The sequence below is a fragment of the Globicephala melas genome, chromosome 19, assembly GCF_963455315.2.
Source record: "Globicephala melas chromosome 19, mGloMel1.2, whole genome shotgun sequence".
Lineage (NCBI taxonomy): Eukaryota > Metazoa > Chordata > Mammalia > Artiodactyla > Delphinidae > Globicephala > Globicephala melas.
In genome coordinates, this window is record NC_083332.1 from 26612876 (window position 1) to 26639087 (window position 26212).

Sequence of the window (26212 nt, forward strand, 5' to 3'; positions counted from 1 at the left end):
GATTTACATTCCCTTAATGCACCTTTTCAGGTGCTTATTTGCCATTTGTATATCTTCTTTGGAGGAATGTATATCCAAGTCCTATTTTTTGTTTGTTTTTTTTGGAAGGGTGAGGGTGGTGGCTGTTGCTGACTTGTAGGAATTCTTTATATATTGTGGATATTAACTACTTAACAGATACATGACTTGCAAATAAATATTTACTCCCGTTCTGTGGGCTGCCTTCTCACTCTGTTGATAGCATCCGTCAAAGCATAAAAATTTTTCATTTTGATGTAGTTTCATTTGTCTATTTTTGCTGTTGTTGCCTGTGCTTTTGGTGTCATAACCAAGAAATCATTGCCAAATCCCATGTTGTGAAAATTTCCCCCTATGTTTTCTTCTAAGTGTTTTATAGTTTTAAATCTTATGTTTAGGTCTTTGATACATTTTGAGTTAATTTTTGTATATAGTGTGAGGCAAAGGGCTAATTTCATTTTTTTGTATGTATGTATTCAGTTTTCCCAACACCATTTATTGAAAAAAGGGTTCTTTCCCTATTGAATAGTCTTGGCACCTCTGCCAAAAATCATTTGACCATATATGCCAGGGTTTATTTTTAAGCTTTCTATTCTATTGTATTGTCTGTCTTTATACCAGTACCACACTGTTTTGATTACTATAGTTTTTAGTAAATTTTGAAATCAGGAAGTCTGAGACCCCAACATTGTTTTTTCAAGATTGTTTTAGCTATTCCACTAGGTTATAAAAACATAGCATTTAAAGCTCATCTATCATCTCTGATATGTCATCTTTTGTGTTCAGTTCATTCTGTGGCAACCTTAGTTTCTCATCTGTAAAATTGTGTAACAGCTTACTGGGATAGTAGTGAGGATTAAATACGAAATATCATATTTAAAACTCTGAGCAAAACACCAGGATACATCAGCAGTGCTCAGTAAATATCAGCAATTATAATGTACCTATACACAACCTGTGACAGAATAATGCCCACATCCTAATCCATAGGACTTATGACTATCTCAGCTTATACGCAAAAGGAACTTTTCAAAAGTGATCAACTTAAGGATCTTGAGGTATGGAGATTATCCTGTGTTTTATGTGATTATCTGGGTGGGCCCAATGTAATTCACAAGGGTCCTTATGAGAGGGAGGAAGGAGGTCAAAGTTAGTGTCAGAAGGTGATGTGAGGGCAGAAGCAGAGGGGAAAAAAGGTGATGGGCGCAGAGCCAGCAGATCTGCTGATGTGGGCCTCAGCAGAGCAAGGATAGCTTCTAGAAGCTGAAAGAGTTAAAGAATAAATTCTCTACTGGAGCCTCCAGAAGGAACCAACCCTGGCAACAGCTTGGTTTTAGCTTCATAAGACTCATACAGAAATTCTGACGTCTAGAACTATTGCAAAATAAATGTGCATTGTTCAGCCATTAAATTTGTGATAATTCGTTACAGTAGCACTAGGAAACTAATACATATTTTGGTGCAGGAAGTGGTGTACTGTTGTAACAAATATCTAAGTATATGGAAGTGACTTTGAAATTAGGTAACCAGTGGAGGCTGGAACAATTTTGAGGAGCATGATAGAAAAAGCCTAAACTGCTTTGAACAGACTGTTGTTTGTAGAAATATGGATGTTAAAGACTGAAGGCTCAGAAGAATGATCAAAAAAATCTATACCTTCACAGAGTATACCTAAATCATCATAAACAGATTGTTCGTGGAAAACTGGATGTTAAAAGCTCTGCTGGTGGCTTCCCTGGTGGCGCAGTGGTTGACAGTCCGCCTGCCGATGCAGCGGACACGGGTTTGTGCCCAGGTCCGGGAAGATCCCACATGCCGCGGAGCGGCTAGGCCTGTGAGTCATGGCCGCGTCTGACTTGTGTCCAACAATTATATTAAAAACAGAATTGTAAGTGATGAATGTAGACCTTCAACTGAAGAGATTCTGAAGAAAACTTCTGAAGGTAAAACTTGGTTTCACTGTTTATAAAAAGTGTGACAGGTAGGAAATACATTGAGGGAAGGACTGGTAATCAAAAAGAAACCAGAACTTGATGATTTGGGAAATTATCAGCCTATGCAGGTTGAAAAAAGATAAAAAATTAAGAGATTCGGTCAGGAAAACATGTTCAGGAGAAAATGGCAAGGACATGCATGGACAATATTTTGTTAATGTCTTGAAAGGATCAAAAATCAAAGTATTCCATCACAAATCCCCCTGAAGAGATCAGGTCTGTGACTCATGTATCCCTTTAGCCATCTCAGAAGCCAAAAATGGAGATGGGTTTATCCAAGAAAGATTTGTAGAGAAGCCTCTTGTCTGATGGAGACAATTCCTCAGACACATGCAGGAGACTCACCAAGATTTTCAGGTGCTATATTAGCATAAATACTGCCAGCTTGGATGGAAAGGAACAGAGAGGATGAAATAAAAGAAGGCTGTTAGACTCTCAAAATTCTAGAGGCAGGAAAGAGGCTGATGAATTACTCAGCTGCAAACATGTACTATCCTTTAGGAAAAAAGGATGAGCCACGGGCTGTTGGATGGAGCTGAGGGCCACCGAGGATTAGACTCAGGCCTTAAAACAAAAGTGGTATGTCTGGTTGGATTCTATAATTGCTTGAGACCAATAACTCCTTTTTTCCTTTCGTTTTCTCCCTTTTTGAATGGCAATGCCTATAATTATTATCCCATGCTTGTCCCACCATTGTATTATGGAAGCAAATAACTTTTTTTCTAGTTTCACAGATCCGTAAACGAAGAGTAATTCTGCCCTAATATCAATTATTCTGATAGCCTTACATGTGCCTAATTTAGATAATTTACACGATGAGATTATGGGGCTTTTGAGCTGATGAGACTTAAATGACATTCTGGACTTGAGCTGATGCACTAACGGATTGAGACTTTCAGGGATGTTGAGATGGACTGAGTGTATTTTGCATGCAGTATGAGGCTGAATCATTAGGAACTCAGAGGGTCTCAGATCATGGTAAGCTTAGTAATCGTCCCACAAAGAAGACCACAATATTCCTTATAAAAGGGAAGTAGAAGAATGGTAGGAAGGGAGAAGATGTAACAGTGGAAGCAGAGATCAGAAAAGAAAAGATCGTCATGGTTAATTTTATCTGTCAACTTCACTGGGCCATGGGGTGCCCAAACATTTGGTTAAACATTATTCTGGGCGTGTCTTTGAGGGTGTTTCTGGGTGAGACTAACACTCAAATTGGTAGAATTCCTAAAGCAGATTTACCTTCCCTAACGTGGGTGGGTCTCATCCCATCAATTAAAGACATGAATAGAACAAAAAGGCTGAGTAAGAGGGAACTCTGTCATTGAGTTGGGACATGTTCTTTTTTGGCTTTGGGACTCGGACTGAAACACTTACTTTTCTTGGGTTTTGAGCCTGCTAGAATTTGGACTGGAACTTATACTATCAACTTTCCTGGTTCAGACGCAGACTGAACTACACACTGGCTCTCCTTGGTCTTCAGCCTGTTAACTGCAGATCACAGGACTTCTTAGCCTCCATAATCATGTGAGCAAATTCCTTAAAAAAATCCCAATCCCTCCTCCTCCCCTCTCTCAATTTCTATCTGTCTATCTCCTATTGGTTCTGTTTCTCTGGAGAACCCTGAATAAATACAATGATGCTACACTGTTGGCTTTGACAAAGGAGGTTGGCAGCCTTGAGAAGTCAGAAAAGGCAAGGGAAGAGATTTTTAGCTACAGCCTCCAGAAAGAACCAGCATTGCTAGTACTTTGATTTTAGCCCAGTGAAACTGATTTCAGACTTTTGACCTCCAGAATTGTGACAGAATAAATTTGTGTTTTTATGAGATACTATGTCTGTGGTAATACACAGTTCACTGTCATTCTTGATACTCTTCTACAATATTGTACTAGTCACCACTTGAAGCTTGAATAAATAAAATGTGGTATATCCATACTTGGAGGATTATTTAGTAAAACGAGGTATTTATACATGCTACCTCACAGGTAAACCTTGAAAACACTATGTTAAGTGAAAGAAATCAGTCATTAAGGACCAAAAATTATATAATTCCAATTATCTATAAAAATATAGATCTTGCTACCACAGACCTCTTATATTTTTTGTTTTGTTTCTTTTAATTCATGTGTAACAACATTGAAAACAGTGACCCATTGTAGCATTTAATCTCTCAGCTTTAGGGAGAAAAGGCAAACTGAGTATCAGGAAAGACGGGATATTTTAAGTCACTTACTGAAATCAACAGAAGAAAACTTTTTGCTGACACCATTTAATTTTCCTTTTTCATTTTCCTTTGGAAGCTGTTGCGGTACAAAATTAACAGGAATAAAATAGCCATCAGTCCTTTCTCTGACAATCTGTGTGGTCTATTAGTCGTAGGAGATCACTTAGCTGTCATAGGTCTTTTGGAACTAAAGTTGACATTCATGTTGTTGACAATGTAGTTTAAAAGTTTCTTAATAAGGTAAGCTTTGGAGGGAAGGAGAAGGAATAGTATTTCATTTAATCACACAAGAAACTTGCAGGTAGGTATATTCATCCTTATTTTACAGATTTATAGATATATAGACAGGCTAAATACCTTGCTGTAGGAAACAGAGCTACTAAGTGGCAGCACTGGCATTTGAACTGAAGACTAAAGTCCATGTTCTCTCTTTTTTTTTTCCTATCCTAAGCTGCACTTAGAAATAAACTTTTCTTTTAACCTCATGTGATATACAATGTAGTGGAAGAAACATGTGTTTCGCAATGCACCCTAAAAATACCTTTTGGGATAAATGCTGTCAAAAATTGAAAAAAAAAAAAAAAAAAAGGCCGTCAGCATTATGGTGGATTGAGATGCTCCTTTTGTTCTACCCTTCAACTTAAAACCAGTAAAACGTCCACAATTCAACAAAGGTGCCTCTGCCCAACACACCAGGACGCCAGAGAATTCCGCACATCTGTACATCTAAAGTTGGGTGGACTAGGACACAGAGGAGGTGAGAAAGCGGGACAGTGAAGGGAGGAGCTATAACCCTAGTGCCCTGGACCCCTGGCCACAGCAGCTGAGCCCACAGCCCCAGAAAACTCAGTAGCAGCAGGGGAGGTAGCACATATGACTCTGGCCTGGCCTCCTGGCTACTGTGGTGCCAGCACCCAGAGGTAACTGGGCAGCAGTGGCAAAAGGTCTAGGATCCTGTCCTTCCAGCTGCAGAAGTGCCCAGGACTCTGGCCCCCCCACCCCCTGCCTGCAGGGCTGGCGCCCATGAACCAGAAAACAATGGACACAGAAGGGATGCCCATGACCCTGGCTCCCTCCTACCCTTTCCCTCTCCCTGTGGTGATGGAGCTCATGACTCAGGAGATCCCAGACAAGACAGAGGCAAAAAAGCACCCACCACGTATGGAATATATAAAAAACAAACAAAAGACCCAAATAAATGGTCAAACCAAACCAAACAAAAATGTAGCTACAAAGAATAGAGTAGTGGTTACCAAAGGGGAAGGAGCAAGGAGGGAGGAAGGTGACATGGGGAAAGGGGATCAAGTGTATGGTGACAAATGGAAACTAAATTTTTGGTAATGAGTACACTGTAGTATACACAGAAACAGAAATTTAATGTACACAAGAACCTTGTACAATGTTATAAACCAATGGTACCTCAATAAAAAAAATTGAAAAAGAAAACTCACTTGTGTTTTATTTCTCTTTTCATTAATATAACTGATTGCAAGTACATACATAACAGAGAGGTCTGAATCTAAGTTTTACCCTATTCATGGAGAGGCATTTTCAATTCTGTCAGCCTGGGAAATTGATTCCATATTCCCGGTTTCTACCACCAGTAGTTTAATTTATACAGCCGGTAAGAATTACAAAAACTGAAGTTCAAAATCTTCCATGTTACTGCTCTTCTGAAGGAACTCTGTTACTGCTACTTAGAGGTGATAAAACTTTGTGGCTATTATTCTAGGAAGGAAGGATTAAAATGAAATAAAATGGATTAAGTATATATTCCAGAATGCTTTTTCCTGTTCCAGCACCTCTCCACCAATTATAAAAGTTAACTGTATATGTTGATGATTCAAAAGTTAAAAAGCTAACTCTGCTTTATATTAGTATAATTTTATGTAAAGTCAAAGTTAGCAAGGTACTCATCAATTATATAGACAATGCTTATTGGAATTTATCTTGGTGGCCATAGTGTATAAAGTAATGAAATTTATCAATATAGTTTGTCTGGAAAGACTAGCATACACTCATATAAACTTAGAATCCTATTCTCTGCAAATTAGCAGGTAGGCTGGAGGAAAATAAAGAAATTTTCAGACCTGCAAGGTCTTAGAGGAAGAGGCTGCAGACTCTCCCTGATAGAATTACTTGACTCTATCCAGAAAAATAATAGATGAATCAAAGAATGAATGGAAGACAGGAGTGTTCAATGGTGATCAAAGCAACTAGTAAACTTTGTAGCCAAATGTAAATAACTGCTACAACAAAATGTGAAAATAAATACATAAATAGATAAATCCTAGATGATATCAACATGGTGATGATATCACTGAATGAGGAGGGGCTGGGTAGGGGAAAGAGAATTTTAACGTATGCTAAAAATCTTGTCTTAAGGACTGTTTTGTCTCTAGTAGTTCACTAAAAAAATGAAGTTTAAATATATGTACTAAACATTTAACTGTAACAACTACGACAGAAATGAAATTTATGATATACAAACCATCTTAGGAACTACAAAAGGAAGAAAAATTTGAATGATCAAACAGAAGGCAGAAAAATGAGAAAAAAATGATGAATACAAACATAAAATGGCAAGAGTAAATCAAAGCATGTGTGACCACATAATAATATTACTAATAATTAAAATAATAGTAGACACTACATAGAACTTATGCTGTGCCATGCAGTGTTGTGAGTCCTTGTTGCATTGCTGTCTTAGGGTTTGAGTCTGTAATTTTATTGTTCATTCTTAAGGTTATTGCATTGCAAATTCCTATCAAAATACGTACCTATCAAAATGTGTGGTTTGAAGTCAAGTACTTAGAAAAGAGTCTTAAAAACACTTATTAGAAACTAAGAAAATGGGAAAATTCTATTAAGTATTCAATGAAATAAAAACAAAAACAAAAATAAATCTAAAAAAAGCAAAAAAGGGAAGGAGTTAAATACAGAATTAGAAATAAAATATTTGTGAAAAATCCATCTCATTGAAAATAAAAGTAATTTTTTAAACAAATATAACAACAAAAACACAGACATTAATGCAATAATAAAACAGACCAGCCCTAAGGCTGATGAATTAAATACAAAAGGCAAATAACATTACAAACACCTATGGACTCAAAGGAAATGTAAAAATTACAGAAGAATGCAACAACATGCCAATAAACTCAGAGTGCAGGAGTGATTATTAATAGATTGATTAAAATTGATTGCTAATAGAGTAAATAATATTTAATATATATCCTTTTGGAATTAACAGAGACTGTCAGTGTTTTAACTTACCATCTACATAATTTTTTCCCTCACAACTAATTAGTGGATCCTTTTTCATTTTAGTATAGGGATTCGTTAGGGCAGAAGAATAGGCAACCATACTGTAGAGAAAACATGAGCTTTACAAATTCCAACTACTGAAGCTGAAGTTGGTTTGTGAGTGAAGGTTAGTCAACATAGCAGTATGAGTTCTTCCATGATGAAACAGTATGAGTTCTTCAATGATGAGTCATCCAGGATAAGATTTCAAACACATTTTATCATTTTTTACTCTGCCACATCATACTGGGCTAATTTAGTATTTTCCCTCATTTGAGGTATAGAAGCTACTGAATAAGACAGTACAATCAGAAATAGTTTAAAATGAAAGTAAAGCCTGATTAAGATATTCTATATTGTAAAAACTGATTTTAAAAATCACATATTGATGTTGAGCATTCTTTCATGTGTTTGTTGGCAGTCTGTATATCTTCTTTGGAGAAATGCAAATCAAAACTACAATGAGATATCATCTCACACGCCAGTCAAAATGGCCATCATCAAAAAATCTAGAAACAATAAATGCTGGAGAGGGTGTGGAGAAAAGGGAACCCTCTTGCACTGTTGGTGGGAATGTAAATTGATACAGCCACTATGGAGAACAGTATGGAGGTTCCTTAAAAAACTAAAAATAGAACTACCATATGACCCAGCAATCCCACTACTGGGCATATACCCTGAGAAAACCATAATTCAAAAAGAGTCATGTACCAAAATGTTCATTGCAGTTCTATTTACAATAGCCCATAGATGGAAACAAGCTAAGTGTCCATCATCGGATGAATGGATAAAGATGTGGCACATATATACAATGGAATATTACTCAGCCATAAAAAGAAACGAAATTGAGCTATTTGTAATGAGGTGGATAGACCTAGAGTCTGTCATACAGAGTGAAGTAAGTCAGAAAGAGAGAGACAAATACCGTATGCTAACACATATATATGGAATTTAAGAAAAAAAAATGTCATGAAGAACCTAGGGGTAAGACAGGAATAAAGACACAGACCTACTAGAGAACGGACTTGAGGATATGGGGAGGGGGAAGGGTGAGCTGTGACAAAGCGAGAGAGAGGCATGGACATATATACACTACCAATCGTAAGGTAGATAGCTAGTGGGAAGCAGCCACATAGCACAGGGATATCAGCTCGCTGCTTTGTGACTGCCTGGAGGGGTGGGATAGGGAGGGTGGGAGGGAGGGAGACGCAAGAGGGAAGAGATACGGGAACATATGTATATGTATAACTGATTCACTTTGCTATAAAGCAGAAACTAACACACCATTGTAAAGCAATTATACTCCAATAAAGATGTAAAAAAAAAATTACATACTGAAAGCTTCTGGAGGCTTTATAATAATCTGCTTAGGACGAAGTAATACATTTTATTAAACCTAGAAGTGATGTGAATATGATTCTTGAATTCAGTACCCTTATTAATTTTGAAAAACAAACATTTTACAAAAACCTTACTCTAACCCTATGTATAATTCTATAAAATACCCTAAACAAAAATATTAAAATATTCTTCAGTCTTCAATAAGCTGTGAATGCAGATAACTTCCCTACCCAGAGTTATTACTCATTAACTAAGGATTAGTTAAAGATTTAGAGCATAAGACTTAGCGATGTAGGTTGTAATGTCAGAAACAGGCTATTCTCCCTAGTAACATTTGAACAGATGGAAATTATGTGACATAGCCTACCAAGATGTATTTTGCAAACTACCACTAAACATTCCCCGGCAGAATAGGCATGGAATGTTTTTTCTTTTATTGTAAATTAGGAAGTCTGTTATATTTTCACATTCATGGAAAAGATGGTGATTAACTTCATTTAAAAAAGATTATGGTGAATCATTTGAAGTATAAAACATAAAATTAGTAAGATATTTGATCTAATTTAAAATGATATGAAACCCTTTGTTACAGTTCATAATAAAAATGAAAAACAACAGTGGCTTGAAATGTACAAGTGGATACAGGCATCTGTACTATCAATCTCCTTGCCCACTAAAGCAGAACATCTGAAATATAATGTAACCCGCCCTTGGTGACTCAGAGTATTAGTGTGAACCTAAGTTATTTTATAAAGCTGAGGGTGAAGATGAAAATGCAAATTATACTGAATGGGTAATTAGCTAATAGCTGCAAAAGTCCCCAGTAATTCTTTTTTGACAAAGTTCCAGATCCCGACTTGCTTCTGGTCCTCTTCCATCGTTTCATATTGGTAGCCTGAATGTATACCACCAACACATCCAAATTATACCTCTGGTTTCCAAATTACTAACATAAGAGGCCACGTGCTTGCATATAATCAATCTCCTCTGACAGCAAGACTCAGAAAACTTATGGACTTTATTCATTTGTCCTTAGCTTGCTCCTTCTTTCTCTTGTCAGAGAGACTTTTACTATCTGCCCAAATCATCATTTCTAACCTCTGCTAAAAATGTGTTTTTTTGGTTATATACTACTTCCTTCTAAATTTTTTTCTTACAGGGAAAGAAAAAGGATTCAGATTCTGTGAACTTAGAGTGCTGACTGAAACTGTGTGATCCTGGACAAGTAGTCTGACTTATCTGAGACTGTTTCCATACTTACAAAGTAAAGATAATACCACCCCATAGAAATTACTGTGAAGCAATATGCATGATGATAATCACTTTATAAACTAAAGCCCTTTGCTTCCTGGCATTAACTGACAAGGAATATATTGCATTTGGCCATTTATTGATTTACTTGCCATTTAACAGATTTTGGGAGCTCTCACAGCTGATACTCAGAATCTGCTCCTTTGCTGCTAAAACCCTTTGTTTAAATTTTTTTTTTTCTTTTAGTACTTTTAGATTTAGATTCTCTATAAATCCCTGCTGGAAGCTGAGGTTTTGCTTACAATTTCATCCACTTTCAATTTATTAATAACAATACAACTTTTCTTAAATATATTAACATTCTGATTAATATGCAATAGAACAAAGACTAAAAGTCACTCTCTTATATCTTCAGTTAAATGCTAAAAATAAGGAATAAATATGCACTGTATGCGCTTGACAAAATGATAAGTAAATCATTAACACAACTTCTAGACTACAGTACCAGTGTTAAACAAACATGCATTTATTCTGAGCAAATTACAATCTATGTTAGTTTTGAATTTTAAAAAATCACACAATATGGTTTAGAATATTAATTTAAATATGGTTTATCAAATTTTCCTATAGAAACCTAACAGTTACTCAAAATTAGTATTTAATTTTACCTATGACATTAATATTTCTAGGGGAATATTTAGAGAAATGTTTTTTCTAACATATGCATAAAATAAAATTTCTAGTATACCACATATTGGGCAAAAATAAAATTAAACTTTTCATTTTTGTGTACTAGTTTTTCTAGTAACTCTGGCTAATTAAGAAATAATAGTGATTAGAAATCCATAAGGATATGGATAAATGGTTCTCAAATATTCTTTGTTATAATTTATCCTCCAGTTCCTTTTAAAAAAGTTTTTCAGTTCTATACTAAAGACTTAGGACATAAAATATCTTTTCAGTGTTATTTTACACATGAAATTAAAAAATTCTAAAAACAGAATTATTATTAGCTTAAGAGCACACTATTGGAATAATGTCATTCTAAGTGTGCCTTCTTTCAAAAAAATGAAAATTCAGACAATTAAGACAACATGACTACACACAGAAGATGACAGTAAACACAGGGCAACTGAGTAGTAATGGGACAGCCAAGGGAAAAAACCATGGCTTTCAGTCAGTGGTGGCACAGATGTAAAATGGCTGACCTCAGACCATGTTATTTTGTTTAGAGTCACTTGCTGCCTCTATAAATGTCACTAATAGAGATCTTTTTCATGTAACATGATTCTAAAGGTTAACTTTCAACAATTAGACTTTTACCATAAAATAAAAAACAAACAGAAAGCCAAATAGCAACTCTCCTCTGAAAACAAAAAAACACAAGTTAACAAGCCACGGTTTCAGAACTTCTTTTCATGAAACATATACTGTGGATTTTATTCTTAACTGCGTAGTTAATCTCTACCTGATTTTCAAAACCTGAAGAAAAAAGGAGACAGAATTCTCCAGGTAGCAACCCTTGAAATTATAAACTGCAACCCTGTACTACTTCTTAGCAATACAGCAGTCTTGAAATCAGTTAAAAATTATAAAATGCTTTTCAACAAAAGTGAACAGTAGAAAAGGATTATAAGGTACACTATGTCTTATTTTCCTTCTTCTATGTTTCAAAGAAAATATTATGCTGAATTTTCCTAGACAGACATCTCTCAAGTATAGGGCTATTTCTCATCTAGTGATTTAATGAACACTGAAATGCACTCAAATCTATCCTTCAATTCTCATCTATCCCAAAAGAACAAAAAAGAAACCCTGGGTTTTAAACAGTTGCTTTTATAAAAGCATCAAGAGTCTATGACTGTCTTTTACCTTATGTTTCCTATAGAGCCACAGTGTTTGTTCACTGCTGAATTAGCTGTTGATATCATCGTTATTACTGAATGGTAAAGGTAAGTTAAATATTTGATGGTTTGAAGAAGAATATGTTGATAAAGAACTTTTATGACAAAACTATAAATTGTTTGTATGTTTTTCTAAGAATAAGTAATCACATCTTAAATGAATTTAAGATGTAATTTCTTATTCTTTTGAATAGGGTAAATTGTTCAAATTAAAGCAATTTTTACATTTCTTTGTTTTTACGTGCCACTTTAAAAGGAATAAAAATCACATTCAACTCAGAAGTTTCTTTTCGTTACATAAGATCTGTTTCATACACATAAGTTATGAGTGTATATACTACTCTCTATTAAGGATCATGATGCTCATATCCCTAGAAAGTTTTATAAACACAACTCAGAGTGATTATAATTTCAAATCAAGGTCCTTAGAAAAGTTTAAGTACAGACATTTTATAATTTCTATAAATATTTAGGGACAGTCACTAACAATGTGTGGTTTTCTAAAAATCACATTTCTAGATAACATTGTTTGATGTTAAAATCAACAATAGTCTGATTCTTTTTCCAGGAAAGGTATATTGCATCATGAGCCTGGTAGTAAATGTGGAGCTGAATCGTCACTAATTCCAGAGCCAACAAATGAATTAATGCTCAGAAGAAAAATTATGGATAGATACGATGTACGAGGCAAGAAAGAATAAGGGGCAAGAAATACAACTAACTGTAATATGAAGAATATAATAAAGCATTAAAATTTGGAAAGAGTCATATTTATGGAATCTGTCAAGATCAGGGTAATTGTGAATTTAACTATATTCGTTTAGCTACTGGTACCTCTACCTAAGGAAAAAAAAGTAGCAACAACATTCAAAATCATTGATAATGCAATAAATATACTCAGAAATTCTGTATTTACAAATATTATCAATTGTCATGTCGAAATTCTCAACACCATTACAAAACAAGCAACAGTAAGGCAATATTCACTGATAGTAAAGTCAGCATGTGCTAAGTATCTTGCTAATTGTCTCATTTTTTATTTTTACCTCATGTAATTTCCACTACAACTCCATGACAGAGGTGCAGTTACTACTCTCAGTTTACAGATGGGGAGTTTAGGTAATCTGCTCAAGGTCACACAGGTGCTAAGTGGCTGGACTGAGAGCGAAGCCTAGGCTCAACTCTTAACCTCCATGGTCTTCAGACTCAAAATGTAACTGAGTCATTTACTTATAAAAATTTTGACCTTTTAAAGATCAAGTTTTGTTGAATGAAAAATAAGCCTTTTATTGTTCTATAAAACAGAAAAAGAACAGGTATTCTAAGCAGTTGGGAGAAGTTCAGAGCTCACAGTGTTCCTTATTTAAGGAACTGTACCATATTTAGGAGTCATTCAGCTACAAAGTATCACAGTGAAAATATTTCACAACTATTTCTCATTTGACTTAATTTCCATACCTTCCAGATGTATTCTTCAGTATGGCAAGAGCATCTGGATAACCATCCATGTTGTAGTCTCCAATATGAAGGGTAATTGGAATTGGTATTTCAGTTGGTCGTTGTTCATGCACAAATGGCACAAAACCCCAGAGTGTGCCCTTATTGCTAAAATCCTGTAGGACAGGAACCCACTGTGGATTAAGAGAAAAAAAATCAGATTTTATAGTCATTTTAGAAAAAAATTCACCATTTGTAAAACAAATGATCCACGAAAAGTCCTCAAGGTAAGCATCACCTTATTTAAGTTCTTTATCACTACAAAATGGTAGGGTACTATAATTTACTTTGATAAACAGGTAACTTACACTTTGGAAAAAAATCATCTCCTTTAAAATTTATCACTAGTCATCTTTCTTTGAACTAGCTCACAGAGGCTTAGAAGGTTTTTCACAGAACCACAAAATCTTAGGATTGAACTGATGCTGATAATCATATACTTGAATTGCCATTTTAAAATGTGTTGAGTGGAAATACAACCTCAAATGAATATTTAAAAAATTACAATATCATGTAATACTGATGTCCTTTCGGAGGACCAGCTCAGGAAGAATTAGAACATGACAGTCTCCCTTGTTCTCTTGCTTTGCCTCCTATACATGATGATGACTTTAGTCATCATTCTCAGAGCCAAGCAGCTCTGAGGCTTACCAAACAATACTAGCCCTGACAAGCTCTGCCTGCCCCAGAGAATGAGCTCTGTCACCAAAACAGCTGGAAGCTACATTTTAAATAAATTCTTTATCTCTATATTGATTATAACAAGAACAGAGAGAATAGGATCATTTCAAAATGAGCTTTTGGAATCTCTTTTTCTTGTGAATGCCCCAATCTTTACTTTTAATAACCTAATGCAAACTAAAAATCTGAAGAGTGGAAATCATCACATTAAAATTATAGATGTGCCCATAATTAGCTAAGAGCATGGATACTGGCACATAACCTGGAGATGTCCAAACAGAAGCAGGTGCAGCTGGCTTGAAATGACAGGAGGCCAAACATGCCTACAGATGTTTTTGTCCTTATAAGCAGGTGACTCATATATATAGCTCTAAGCCAGACTACATAAAAAGTGGCCTCTTGAAAAAGGTTTAGAACATAGGATATCCCAAACATTTTCTATGTTATCCAAAGAAAGCATAGTTTGCCAAGGAAAAAGCAAAAAAAGTGGCTTAACTACAAAGACAAATTTACAGAAAACGAGCCGTTTTAAAAAACTGGTCTGCATCTTTAATAAATTTTTCAATCTTTCTTAAAGCAAAAGAGTATTATATAGCATCAAAATGTTTTAATGTTTCATGTGACTCTGAAAAAAACTGCTGGTCTTGTTTTGGAAGAGGATGAGAAATTTCACAAAATGCCAAGTTTTCACAAGTTTCTGAAGAGGTTGATAGTTTATTAATGAGGATAAAGTATTTCTGTTAAGGTAAATGTATTAAGGTCTAAGAAGTAAAATATTTTTCATTAATGTGATGTTCTTAACAGTCAAAAAAGAACTGTGACATTTATCTGCCCAGAGAGAACTGTGTAATTTGAAAATATTCTTACAGTAGTCTGTCACTTGAAGACAGGCTAATAATTACTAGGTTTACTTACAGCTATGAACCAACGATGAAGTGTGACTTGACCTAATATTTTCAATGATTCAAAACTTTAAAAAAGTTCAAGGTAATAAAGGTTATGGGTGTAAGAGTTAAATGCTTTTAGAATGCTGACTGGAGGAAGATTTGTTTTCTTTAGTGTCTTAGTATAAAAAGTGATACTTCCTACCCATAAGGGCTAAAAAAATCAAAATGTAATTCTATCATTTATTACCCCCAAACAGAAAATATAACTCATTAATTCTACTACTATATTACTGGTTTCCATTCAGGTACTGTCAATATGGAAAAAATCTCAATGTCATAACTTATCATTCCCACATTAATCCTCCGCTGTGATTAACAGATTCTAAATTATTTATCTACAAGCTACAGGTATAAAGTCGGCACGAGAGAATGAAACAGATTTAGATATCACAAATAAAAACAAGATTAGCCTTGAAAATAGGTATGATGTTCTTCTACATAACCCTTTATTATAGCTATAGTGTGTCTTACCATATTCCCAGCATATAAAAGGCTAACAGATCATTTAATTACAGGATCAAGAGTGGGTTTTCTTAACCAGAAATGATTATGCCACTACTTTTTTCTCTCAATAAACCAATAAAAATAGATTTAAATGCATTACATTAAGTTAAAATAAGGAAGTAAATTTATTTTTGGTTTTTCTCCTTTCTGATTCTTCAGATACTTCTTCTAACCTCTGAAATTTTTTTCCAAGAACATAACTCTATTTACATTAAGAAACAAGTAGATATACCTGCTTTGTTCTGGATCTTGCTAAGTAAATGGTACTTTTCTGGCAGTTTTTATCTTCACAGCCTGGCAATAAGTGATCCATGTTTCCATCTCCATCTGCCAAAAGAAACAGACACAAAATAGTGTTCTTGTATGACAGATTAAATTTCCTATTTGTTTAAACTCTGCATCAATCTAGATAAACTGAGGAATCTGATGCATGGCTTTGGAGTGAATGTGATTCAATTAAAAAAATTATTCTGGCCCTTACTGTCTATTACCTGGACCATGTCTTGTTTTAAATTGCTCACTCTTCTGTGGTTAAATATTTATCCAATGGTGGAAAAACTCCTCATTTCAGGCTTTGATGTTAAAATTATCAATTGAAAAAATGTAGCTTTTGACCTATTTACATAATTATCATCACTGCCACAGGAGAAAAATAAGCATGCAATAGTAACCCATTATTATGTGGCTTATTTTAAATGTCTTTACAGATAATTTATCTTTACACATACTTTTAAGTCTCTTTTACACAGCATAAACGTCAATTCAAGAGTTATAAAGCTTTCAGCAACTTAGATTCTAAAAAGCACCAATACATTTTTATCAATAAAGAGGCAAATGAAGGGAATACAGACGTCATTTCCAACTGACTGGTTTTTAAACAGCTGCACAATGTTCTGCAAAGACTTCTAGAGATGAGGTTACTGATGAACTTGGAGTCATTTCCTCTAGTGCTCCTTCCTATCTACTGTTCCCTACCTGATGAAGTTTACAGATTTTGATGTCCCAGAGCTAAATCTCTATGGGGACATTCACACAATGGAGTAGTCATGAAGCTTTTAAATTTAGGGCCTAATTTTGTGTTGCTTTAATCACTGATTTATTTGCAATGGCTTAATGTTATCATTTAATATGTGCCTGAGGTAGTACCTTCACTTGGAAGGATATATAAGGTTTACCAATAAAAAAAGTCCATCCTTGCATAGGTTTAAATATTAAGAGAGATATATAACTATAACAAGCCTATCAAGTCTCCAATAATGTATGCACAAAGAAAAAAAAACAATTCAGGCTGTGTGGGATGAAAATCTAGCCAATGGAAGGTGACCTCAGCATGGAAAAGTAAAAGGCACAGCACAGTGAAAAATGAATTTCTTTCATTTAATTTCATAGTTTAATTACTTATGATCCTCATGGTTAATATTCTTTGTGATGACGAACGCTTAGAGGAGTATAACATTAAATAAAATAGTTGAATTAATAATGGAGAGTACAGAGAATACATGTAATATGACAGTATACACATTTGGACTACTGTGAAAAGTTGAGAGAGAGAGAAACAGCAACTCTAGGCAGGAATACTTGGAAAGGAGAAGGCTTTCCAAGGGCATAAACATATATCATAGCTTAAAAAAAAAAAAAAAGGAGCTAGCCAAGAGAGAATTAAATGCAAAATGTGATATATAAACAGACTCTAGTAATATCATAGACTTCATTAAAAGCCAAACCATTTTACTGCAATTAATGTGGGACTAATCAGAAGAGCAACTACTAAGTCTCTGCCCTTCATTTTTACCCCAATGGCAAAATACTCAGATTAGATTTTGATGTACACTTTTCTTTTCTCCTAGTTTATTTTTCTTCCAAGTAGTTTCCTATTTCCCACAATTATTTTGACCATGACTTGGCTGATACTTAATGCTGGCAAATAACCTTCTGTTAAACATATAACTAACTCACGTCACAACATCATAATCATGTCTTTTAGTAGGAATTATCAGTAATATTTTATAGATATGGTCACAGAAATCTAGAACTCTATCAGAGAATGTGCTCCTTGTGCTGACTCTAAGTGCTATTTTTTTGATGTTTAGGGTAAGTGGCAGAAAAGCTTTCTGAGAGCCCCACTTCACACGCAAAGGAAATTTTCTCTCTTAAAGGCAACAAACTTTTAAATCTTACATGTTACACTTTTCTGCATGTTTTAAAAAAAAACTTTTTATTTGTAAATAAACTTAAAATTGCAATAATAAACATAGTAAAAGAATTCCTGTAAACACTTTAACCAGATTGACCTATTAACATTTTACCCCATTTATTTGATCTGTGAAATCAGTTTTTTTCTGAACCATAATTATATACATTATAGCCCTTTACCCCTAAATACTTGAGTGTGTATTTCCTAGGAATAGAGATATTCTCTTAACCACAGTACAACTATCAATTCACACAGATACTTTTATCTATTGTACTATATTCTAATTTTGTCCATTGACGTAATAATGTCATTTGTAGCATTTTTGCCCCTCTAACACAGGATCCAGTCTAGGAGTAGGAATTACATGTAGTCGTTATTTTTAGCCTTCTTTAATCTAGAATATTTTCTTTTTCTAAAAAAAATTTTTATAGGTTTTTTCTTTTAAATAAATTTATTTATTTATTTATTTTTCTTTATTTTTGGCTGCATTGGTCTTCGTTGCTGTGCGCGGGCTTTCTCTAGTTGCAGTGATTGGGGCTACTCTTAGTAGCGGTGTGCAGGCTTCTCATTGCGGTGGCTTCTCTTGTTGTGGAGCACGGGCTCTAGGCGCATGGGCTTCAGTAGTTGTGGCACGCAGGCTCAGTCGTTGTGGCTCGCAGCCTCAGTAGTTGTGGCTCATGGGCTCTAGAGAGCAGGATGAGCAGTTGTGGCGCACAGGCTTAGTTGCTCTGTGGCATGTGGGATCTTCCCGGACCAGGGCTCGAACCGGTGGTCCCCTGCATTGGCAGGTGGAATCTTAACCACTGTGCCACCAGGGAAGTCCCTAGAATATTTTCATAGCCTTTTACAATCTGCGTATCTTTTTTTTTTTTTTTAACCTCGGACTACAGGAATCTTTTACTTTTCCAATAAGTTATTATACCTACAGAAGGAAGTAGTTTCAGAAAAATCAGTTTCACATGAGGCAGAGGCACAAGGCTAGGAACTAGTAATAAGCAAATTCTCTGAAAAACAATGAGACTAAGAGGAATGTCATGCTGACAGAGGTACCAGTCTGTGAACTTGGCACACATTCCTTAAAGAAGTCCCAGGAATTATTAACTACGGACTGCCTTCTCCTCAGAACTTCAGCCCATTATATATCTAGAGTTTTCTTAAAGGCTAAAATTCCTTCTCAAAGCCTCAACAGAAACTGTGACAGAAGGAATGGCATTTTGATTAACTCATTTCATAAAATGCAGTATAAAATTTGGCCTTTTGAATGGCAGACCAGTAGAGACTAAAGTACACACTAAACACATGTTAATTTCCATCTGATGTTAACCTTAGCCAAATTTCAAAAGAAATTCTCTTCTAAAACAGATAATTTTAATGAGATAGATTTAATGAGTCAAACTGATTTTCTGAAAAATTTTAATTTTAAAATCAAGAGAACACTAAAGTAAAGTCTTCATAAAAATGGATTATAATGAATTTTGGTATAATAATTTTTGTTTTTAATTAAGCAGAGGACAAAGAAGAAGATATACAAGAGAAAGGGTCACATTTATATTATGTTTCCTCTTAAACATTCATAACATTTTCAGTCTCATGAAATTAAATGACCTGTGGTATGGCTTAAGCAAATTACAGCTCATTGTTCTGGCCCCAGATTACCCATCAACTCTGTAAACCACAACTTCTCTAATGCAGTGATTCTCAAAGTGTGGTTCCCAGTCCCACAGCCTCAGCATCACTGGGGAACTTGTTAGAAATGTCGATTCTTATGCCTCTGTCCAGATCTAATGAATCAGAACCTCTAAGGGTAGGGCACAGCAATGCATATTTTCATAATCCCTCTGGTTGAAACGCTGGTCTTCCACTGACACCAGGGGGTGCTACACGTACCCTATTTCTGTCTTAATCATGCACCTCCATTAACGACAAACTTCTTTTGCTAATCAAATTCTACTATTCATTTAGGACTCAGTATGTATCTTGCTCCAGCCTCTTGAGACTGAATCCAAGTCACCTTTTGCAAATTTTTGTACCTCTTGGGCAGGTCAACTCATTATGGCAGCGAAACAAGTACTACTACATAAAATAATTGTTTTTGGTGAACGTCTTGCCACTCCATGAGAGTGTATGGAGATTTTAATGTAATGGTAAGAAGGTAGGACTAAGATCAGTTAGATTTAGATTTTTAACCTGGCTTAACTCCTAATAAGTAATTAGACATGTACTTTTGGGGAAAAAATACTGAAAAATATTTTTAAAATATTAGGATTTGGGGAACAGGTACTTCTGTATTTTTTAGGACTGCTCAAGAAGTATTCAGGTTTTCAGAAATGTCTTTTTCCTACTCTTGTCCCCAGCTCCCCTCCACAGTGGCAACCACCATAGCAGTTTTTCTTGTGTATCCTTCACCACACAGGCTATGCATACACATATACTATATACAATTCTGTACAATTGTAGTGTACACTACACTTTTTGGTACCTTCAACTTTTGATTTAATATATCTTTGAGAGCATTCCACAGTGATAAATTTATATCTGCCTCATATATAGTATACATTTACATTTTATGGGTATATCTCAATATAGCCAATTCTCTACTGATGTACAAACACTGAGTTGTTTCCAATCTTCTGGTAATCAAAAAAATCCAACAATGAATAACTTTGCACATATAATATCTCATATTTGAGAGATTATAGTATAAATTCCTAAAATGGAAATTACTGATTCAATGATTGTATGTAATTAAAATTTTTATTTTAATCTCCATAGAGGAGCAGTTAGTTTTCAAACTAGTCTCAAGAATCCTTTATACTCTTAAAGACTGAGGACCCCAATAAGCTTTGTTTATGTGGGTAATATCTGTGGGTATTTCTATGGGTATTAACTTGAAATTAAGACTAAGAAATATTTATATATTTAAGTGAAAATACAAACCATAAATATATCACATATAAACATAACTAATATTTTCATGAAAAATAACTGTTTTCCAAAACAAAGACATTTTGTGAGAAGAATGGGATTATCTGGCCTAGCAGAGAAAACCTGGATTTTCATACTGCTTTTGTATTCAATCTGTTGTTTTGGTTGACAAATATGAAAATATGTAGTTGGAGGAAGTATTTTAACAGCCTTTTCAGATAACTCTAATATTCTTCAATGCTACGATCAAAATTCAACAAGTGACAATTTCTTAAAAATTTCTTGCAATGAAGAATCTAAACGTGTTTCAATGAACATTTCTTACTCTGTTAATTAAAATCCAGTAGTCCATCTTGCACTATGAATGGGTGTTTAACCAATGTATAACTTTGTAAAATCACACGTCAAACATTTAGAAGACAGTGTTTCATTGAGTTATGTAGATTTTGCAAATGCTGAAACATTTCATTGCACAATATAAAAAATTCAGATTCGTTAATATCACCACCAATCTCATCAAAAAAGTCTTTAGGTACTGAAAAGCTGTCAGCTCATGGTAGCAGATAAAAAGTTTTCCCAAATTCCAATTTTTGCTTGAAAGATCAAATTTTATCATTGGCACCTTCCCATCAGTTGTTTTCTTGAAGTCTCAAGCTCACTTTGTTCATTGTAGAGAAAATGGCTACCAAATCCCCAAGTCTGAAAAACCATAGTTTGTCTGTCAGTTGTTTTTCAAGCAAAAAATGGTGAAAATGGTATTACATGAAAAAAAAAAAAAAAGGAGTTAGTTCAGTTTGCAACTCAATCACACCAGTATTTTTCATTAAGACGACCACCATACTCTGTGCAGAAGTGTTTTATGCATACGTCTTGTTTCCTGACAGTATTAAAAAGGTGTGTAGTCAAGGGTTGAGATCAAATAAAATTAATATTTTTTGCTTCATCAATAAACACTCTTAAGAGAAACTATTTTTCTTATTTTCTTTTTCTTTCTCTTCCTTCTTTATTTTAATACTGTGAGTATATGGTGGTGAAGAATACAATGAATGGTAATAAAGTTTAGTGCCACTGTTTTGATTTGTGCCAAATGGCAGCAGCTTTACACACCACTGCTTTCATATCATCATCAGTCAACAGGGTGAAAAAGGCAAATAATATCTCAGTGTTCTTATGAAGGTAATTTTGATCTTGTGGACCCCCTGAAAGAGTTGCAAGAAAACCTCTCCCCACCCCTTGGGATCCATACTTTGGACCACACTTTGAAAAACTTTGCCAGAAAGGTTGCACCAATAAGCAAATTATCAAATATTTTGATTTTTGCCACTCTGATTAATGAAAATGGTATTTCATTGTGGTTTTAGTTTTCTTACTAATTATGGTGTTTGTCTTTTTAAAATTGAAGCATAGTGGATTTACAATATTATATTAATTTCAGGTGTACAACAGTGATTGAGTATTTTTATAGATTTTACTCCATTTAAAGTTATTGCCAAAAAAAGGCTCTATTTTCCTGTGCTGTATAATATATCTCTGTTGATTAATTATTTTACACATAGTAGTTTGTGTCTCTTAATTCCATATCCCTATCACGCCTTGTGCACTTAGACTGGAAGAATTAATATTAAGATATCCATACTACCCAAAGCAATCTACAGAGTTAACACAATCCCTATCAAAATACCCATGACATTTTTCACAGAACTAGAACAAATAATCCTAAAATTCATATGGAACCACAAAAGACCCTGAATTACCAAAGCAATCTTGAGAAAAAAGAAGAAAGGTGGAGGCATCACGCTCCCTGACTTCAGACTATACTATAAAGCTACAGTAATCAAAATAGCATGATAGTGCACAATAAAAAGACACACAGATAAATGGAACAGAATAGAGAACCCAGAAATAAACCCACCTATCTATGGTCAATTAACCTACGACAAAGGATGTAAGAATATACAATGGAAAAAAAAAGTCTCTCCAATAAGTGGTAATGGGAAAACTGGACAGCTATATATAAAAGAACAAGATTAGAATATTTCCTCACACCATTTATAAAAACAAACTCAAAATGGATTAAAGACCTAAATGTAAGACCTGAAACCAAAAAACTCCTGGAAGAGAACATGGGCAGAACACTCTTTGTTGGTCTTTTTTTTTGTCCTGCTGCTAATCTGTAGGAATCCTTTTAACATTAAGAAAATTATTATTTTGTCTGTGATTTACTAACACTTTCCTTTACAGCTTCTAGGTATTGCTAACAACTTAGTAAGGCTTTTCCAATTCACAGTACTTTGGGACATTACTTTTACTTTGAAGTCTTAGATTCACCTGGAATTTATTTTAGCTTATGATGTGAGTTATGACTTTTTAACAGATGGATATATCCAGTTGTCTCACACCACTTACTGAATGATCTATCATTTTCAGAAAAGAAACTCAATTTCTCTTATATTATTTATCTTTATCTGTAAAATGATCAATAGGAACATAATTTGGCCACAGAAAGGGGTCATTGTGAGAATGAAATGTGGGGGAAATAACCTGGGGAAAATGACACAGCAGTAAACAATCATAAAGGAGTATATTATCCCTATATACTCCTTCTATCACTTGTGGTATGCTGTGTGTACTTAGGACAGTGGTATACTCTGTGTGGGTAGGTGGGCAAGAGAGTAAAAAAGCATAACTCCCAGAAGAATAGAGGGCTTTTTCTTCAGAGTGCTCACTTCCAGGACTCACTGTAATGCTTCCAGCAGGAAACACTGAAACATTTGATCATGAAAAATGAAAGCAATAATTTAGGATTTGACGAATGTTACTTCACAGATGGTGGAAAAAAACTGTAAGTAGATGGCTAAATATTTTGATCTATAACCTGGAACTCTGAGTTCAATAATAAAAATAAATCAGTGATTTCTGAATTATAGAGTAGAACACATCATGACAGCTCAAATGGGGAATAAGTCAAAATGACTCCTTCCACCATCTGGAAAATTTACTCATGGATGGCTATAGCATACACAAGATATAAATATTACAAGTCACACAACTAATTAATGGCAGAAGGTTCTAAACAGAATTCAAGGCTTTCTTTAACTTTTAAAATATGGGACCCAATGCTGAAAGATATCTATACAGAGTTTCTAAAACTGCATTTCTTGCCAAAATGGACCCAGAATGTAGGTAGAAGTAACAGCTTTTCCATTACATTTGTCAAGAGACATGCGAGACATGTGACAGAAAATGTATTCATATATTCTATATTTTTTGTTATTCATTAATATAAAATTGGAAATACACATACTAAAAAAAAATTTCCTGTTCACTTCCACTATAATACAGTAAGTCCCCTACATGAACCTTCAAGTTGTGAACTTTCAAAGATGCGAACATGTATTCTATCAATGTCAGGCGTGGGTGAAATTGCAGCTTGCCGTCTGTCTCCTTTTGCTGAGGATCCTTCAGCTCTACCATCTCCCAGCTCCTCTCCCTCCTCCAGTCAGTAACTCTTCTTGCCTGTTCACTCAATGCCAGCCCCTGTACGCCAGCTGTTGTACTGTACTACTGTACTTTTCAAGGTACTGTACTGTAAGATTAAAAATGTTTATTTTTTGTTTGTTTTTATATAATTATTGGTGTGAAAAGTATTATAAACCTATTACAGTACAGTAGTATATAGCCGATTGTGTTAGTTGGGTACCTAGGCTAACTTTGTTGGACTTACGAACATATTAGACTTATCAATAATGTCTTCTTAGAATGGAACTCGTTCGTATGTAGGGAACTTACAGTATATGAAGTATATCACTTAATATTTTCCCGAAGAACACATCCTTAATGTAAGAGACATTATTGGCACAGAAATACATTGAATATGATATAAAAACGATTACATTACAGCAGCCAGATTAGATTCTTTGGGGAAATAAAATTCAGACTTTTAAAATAAATGATGAATAGTATAAAAAAATAGGGGGCATGCATGGAAATGTTTGATTTCTTTTTTTTTTCAATGCTCATGAACCAAACTGTGACAATAAGAAACAGGTGCTATAAAACACACATATACACACACAGGAAAAGAAGAACATGTCACCTTATCATCTGGAAGGTACAAATTTCCTTTCTTCAAAATATTCATTTTTAAATAACATAAACTGCAGATTTATGAATACATATATAAGTTTGCTTATTTTTCTTCAGATTTTAAATAGCATCCAGGTTGACTTTCAAGTTACGCTCATATAAATATATATTAATATACTTAGGTGATTAAAGACGAGTCTACAGAGTGCCAGGGCCTTAACAGAACTCAGTGGTAAGAAACACATATTGTGAAGGAATATGAACATGATCAGAACGGAAATATTGTAGTTCTTTAATAAGATGCTGCTGGTTCCTAACAGACCTGGTAATGCTGGAAATTTTGAGGTGGGGTCAAGGATATAGAAAGTTAACTGAATTTGTTTTAACATAGGTTTAGGCTTTGTGAGTAGCTGGTCATGAAATAGAACTTTCATGATGACTTCTTTTTCTCTTGCAAGTCTAATAACTGTTCTTTTTGAAATGATAAAATATTTTTCATTGTCAATTTTAGCACCTAAATATCCATCAGGTTTCAATAATGTCTCCAGGATACCATCTACTGATGCTTTTCTGCTTTGTTGAATATACTGATTCTTTGACTACTATGTTTTAATAATTCTTTTCCTAATTAAGGATATAAAGCAAACTAATGATGTATTTATTCAACTTCCTGTTCTGAGATCCTCCTGCTCTATTATGTGGATAGAGGTAAAAGCCAACTGTTTTAGTGAGTGAAGAGGTAACAGGTGAAGAGGCCAAAATCAGCCCACTCATCAGTGGGTAAAGGATGGTAGAAATGTCTCCTAAATATTCTTATGTGGCAATGCCTTGTTTATTTTACTTTTAGAAGCTGGGAAGAGGGTGAAGAGAAGGTTGGATTAGATTATTCTCAAGTAGTGGGATTGCTGGGTCATATGGTAGTTCTGTTTTTAGTTTTTTAAGGAACCTCCATACTGTTCTCCATAGTGGTTCTATCAGTTTACATTCACACCAACAGTGCAGGAGGGTTCCCTTTTTACCACACTCTTTCCAGCATTTACTCTTTCTAGATTTTTTGATAATGGCCATTCTGAATGGTAGAATTGAGTGTTTACTATGTTCAAAACATTGTTATAAGTTTTATACTTGTATTATCTCCTTTAAACTTCATAAAACCCCTATTGTGTTATTATCCTATACTATTTCCCCCATTTAACAGAAGAAGAAACAGGTACCAAGAGGTTAAGTCTTTTAAAGTCTTTATTGAATTTGTTACAATATTGCTCCTGTTTCATGTTTTTGTTTTTTTGGCTTCAAGGCATGTGGGATCTTAACTCCTTGACCAGGGATCAAACCCACAC

The 26212-nt window shown here is 34.6% G+C and overlaps 1 protein-coding gene across 1 annotated transcript in view; it reads right to left on the reverse strand.

Moving 5' to 3' along the window:
* Positions 1–26212, reverse strand: part of ITFG1 (integrin alpha FG-GAP repeat containing 1) — a 239460-nt gene that overhangs the window by 105137 nt on the left and 108111 nt on the right. The window contains exons 9-10 of the mRNA XM_030833058.2: positions 15900–15994; positions 13497–13669 (exon numbers count right to left, since the gene is read on the reverse strand). Of these exons, the coding sequence (XP_030688918.1) occupies positions 13497–13669; positions 15900–15994 (268 nt within the window). The remainder of the gene's footprint in view (positions 1–13496; positions 13670–15899; positions 15995–26212) is intronic.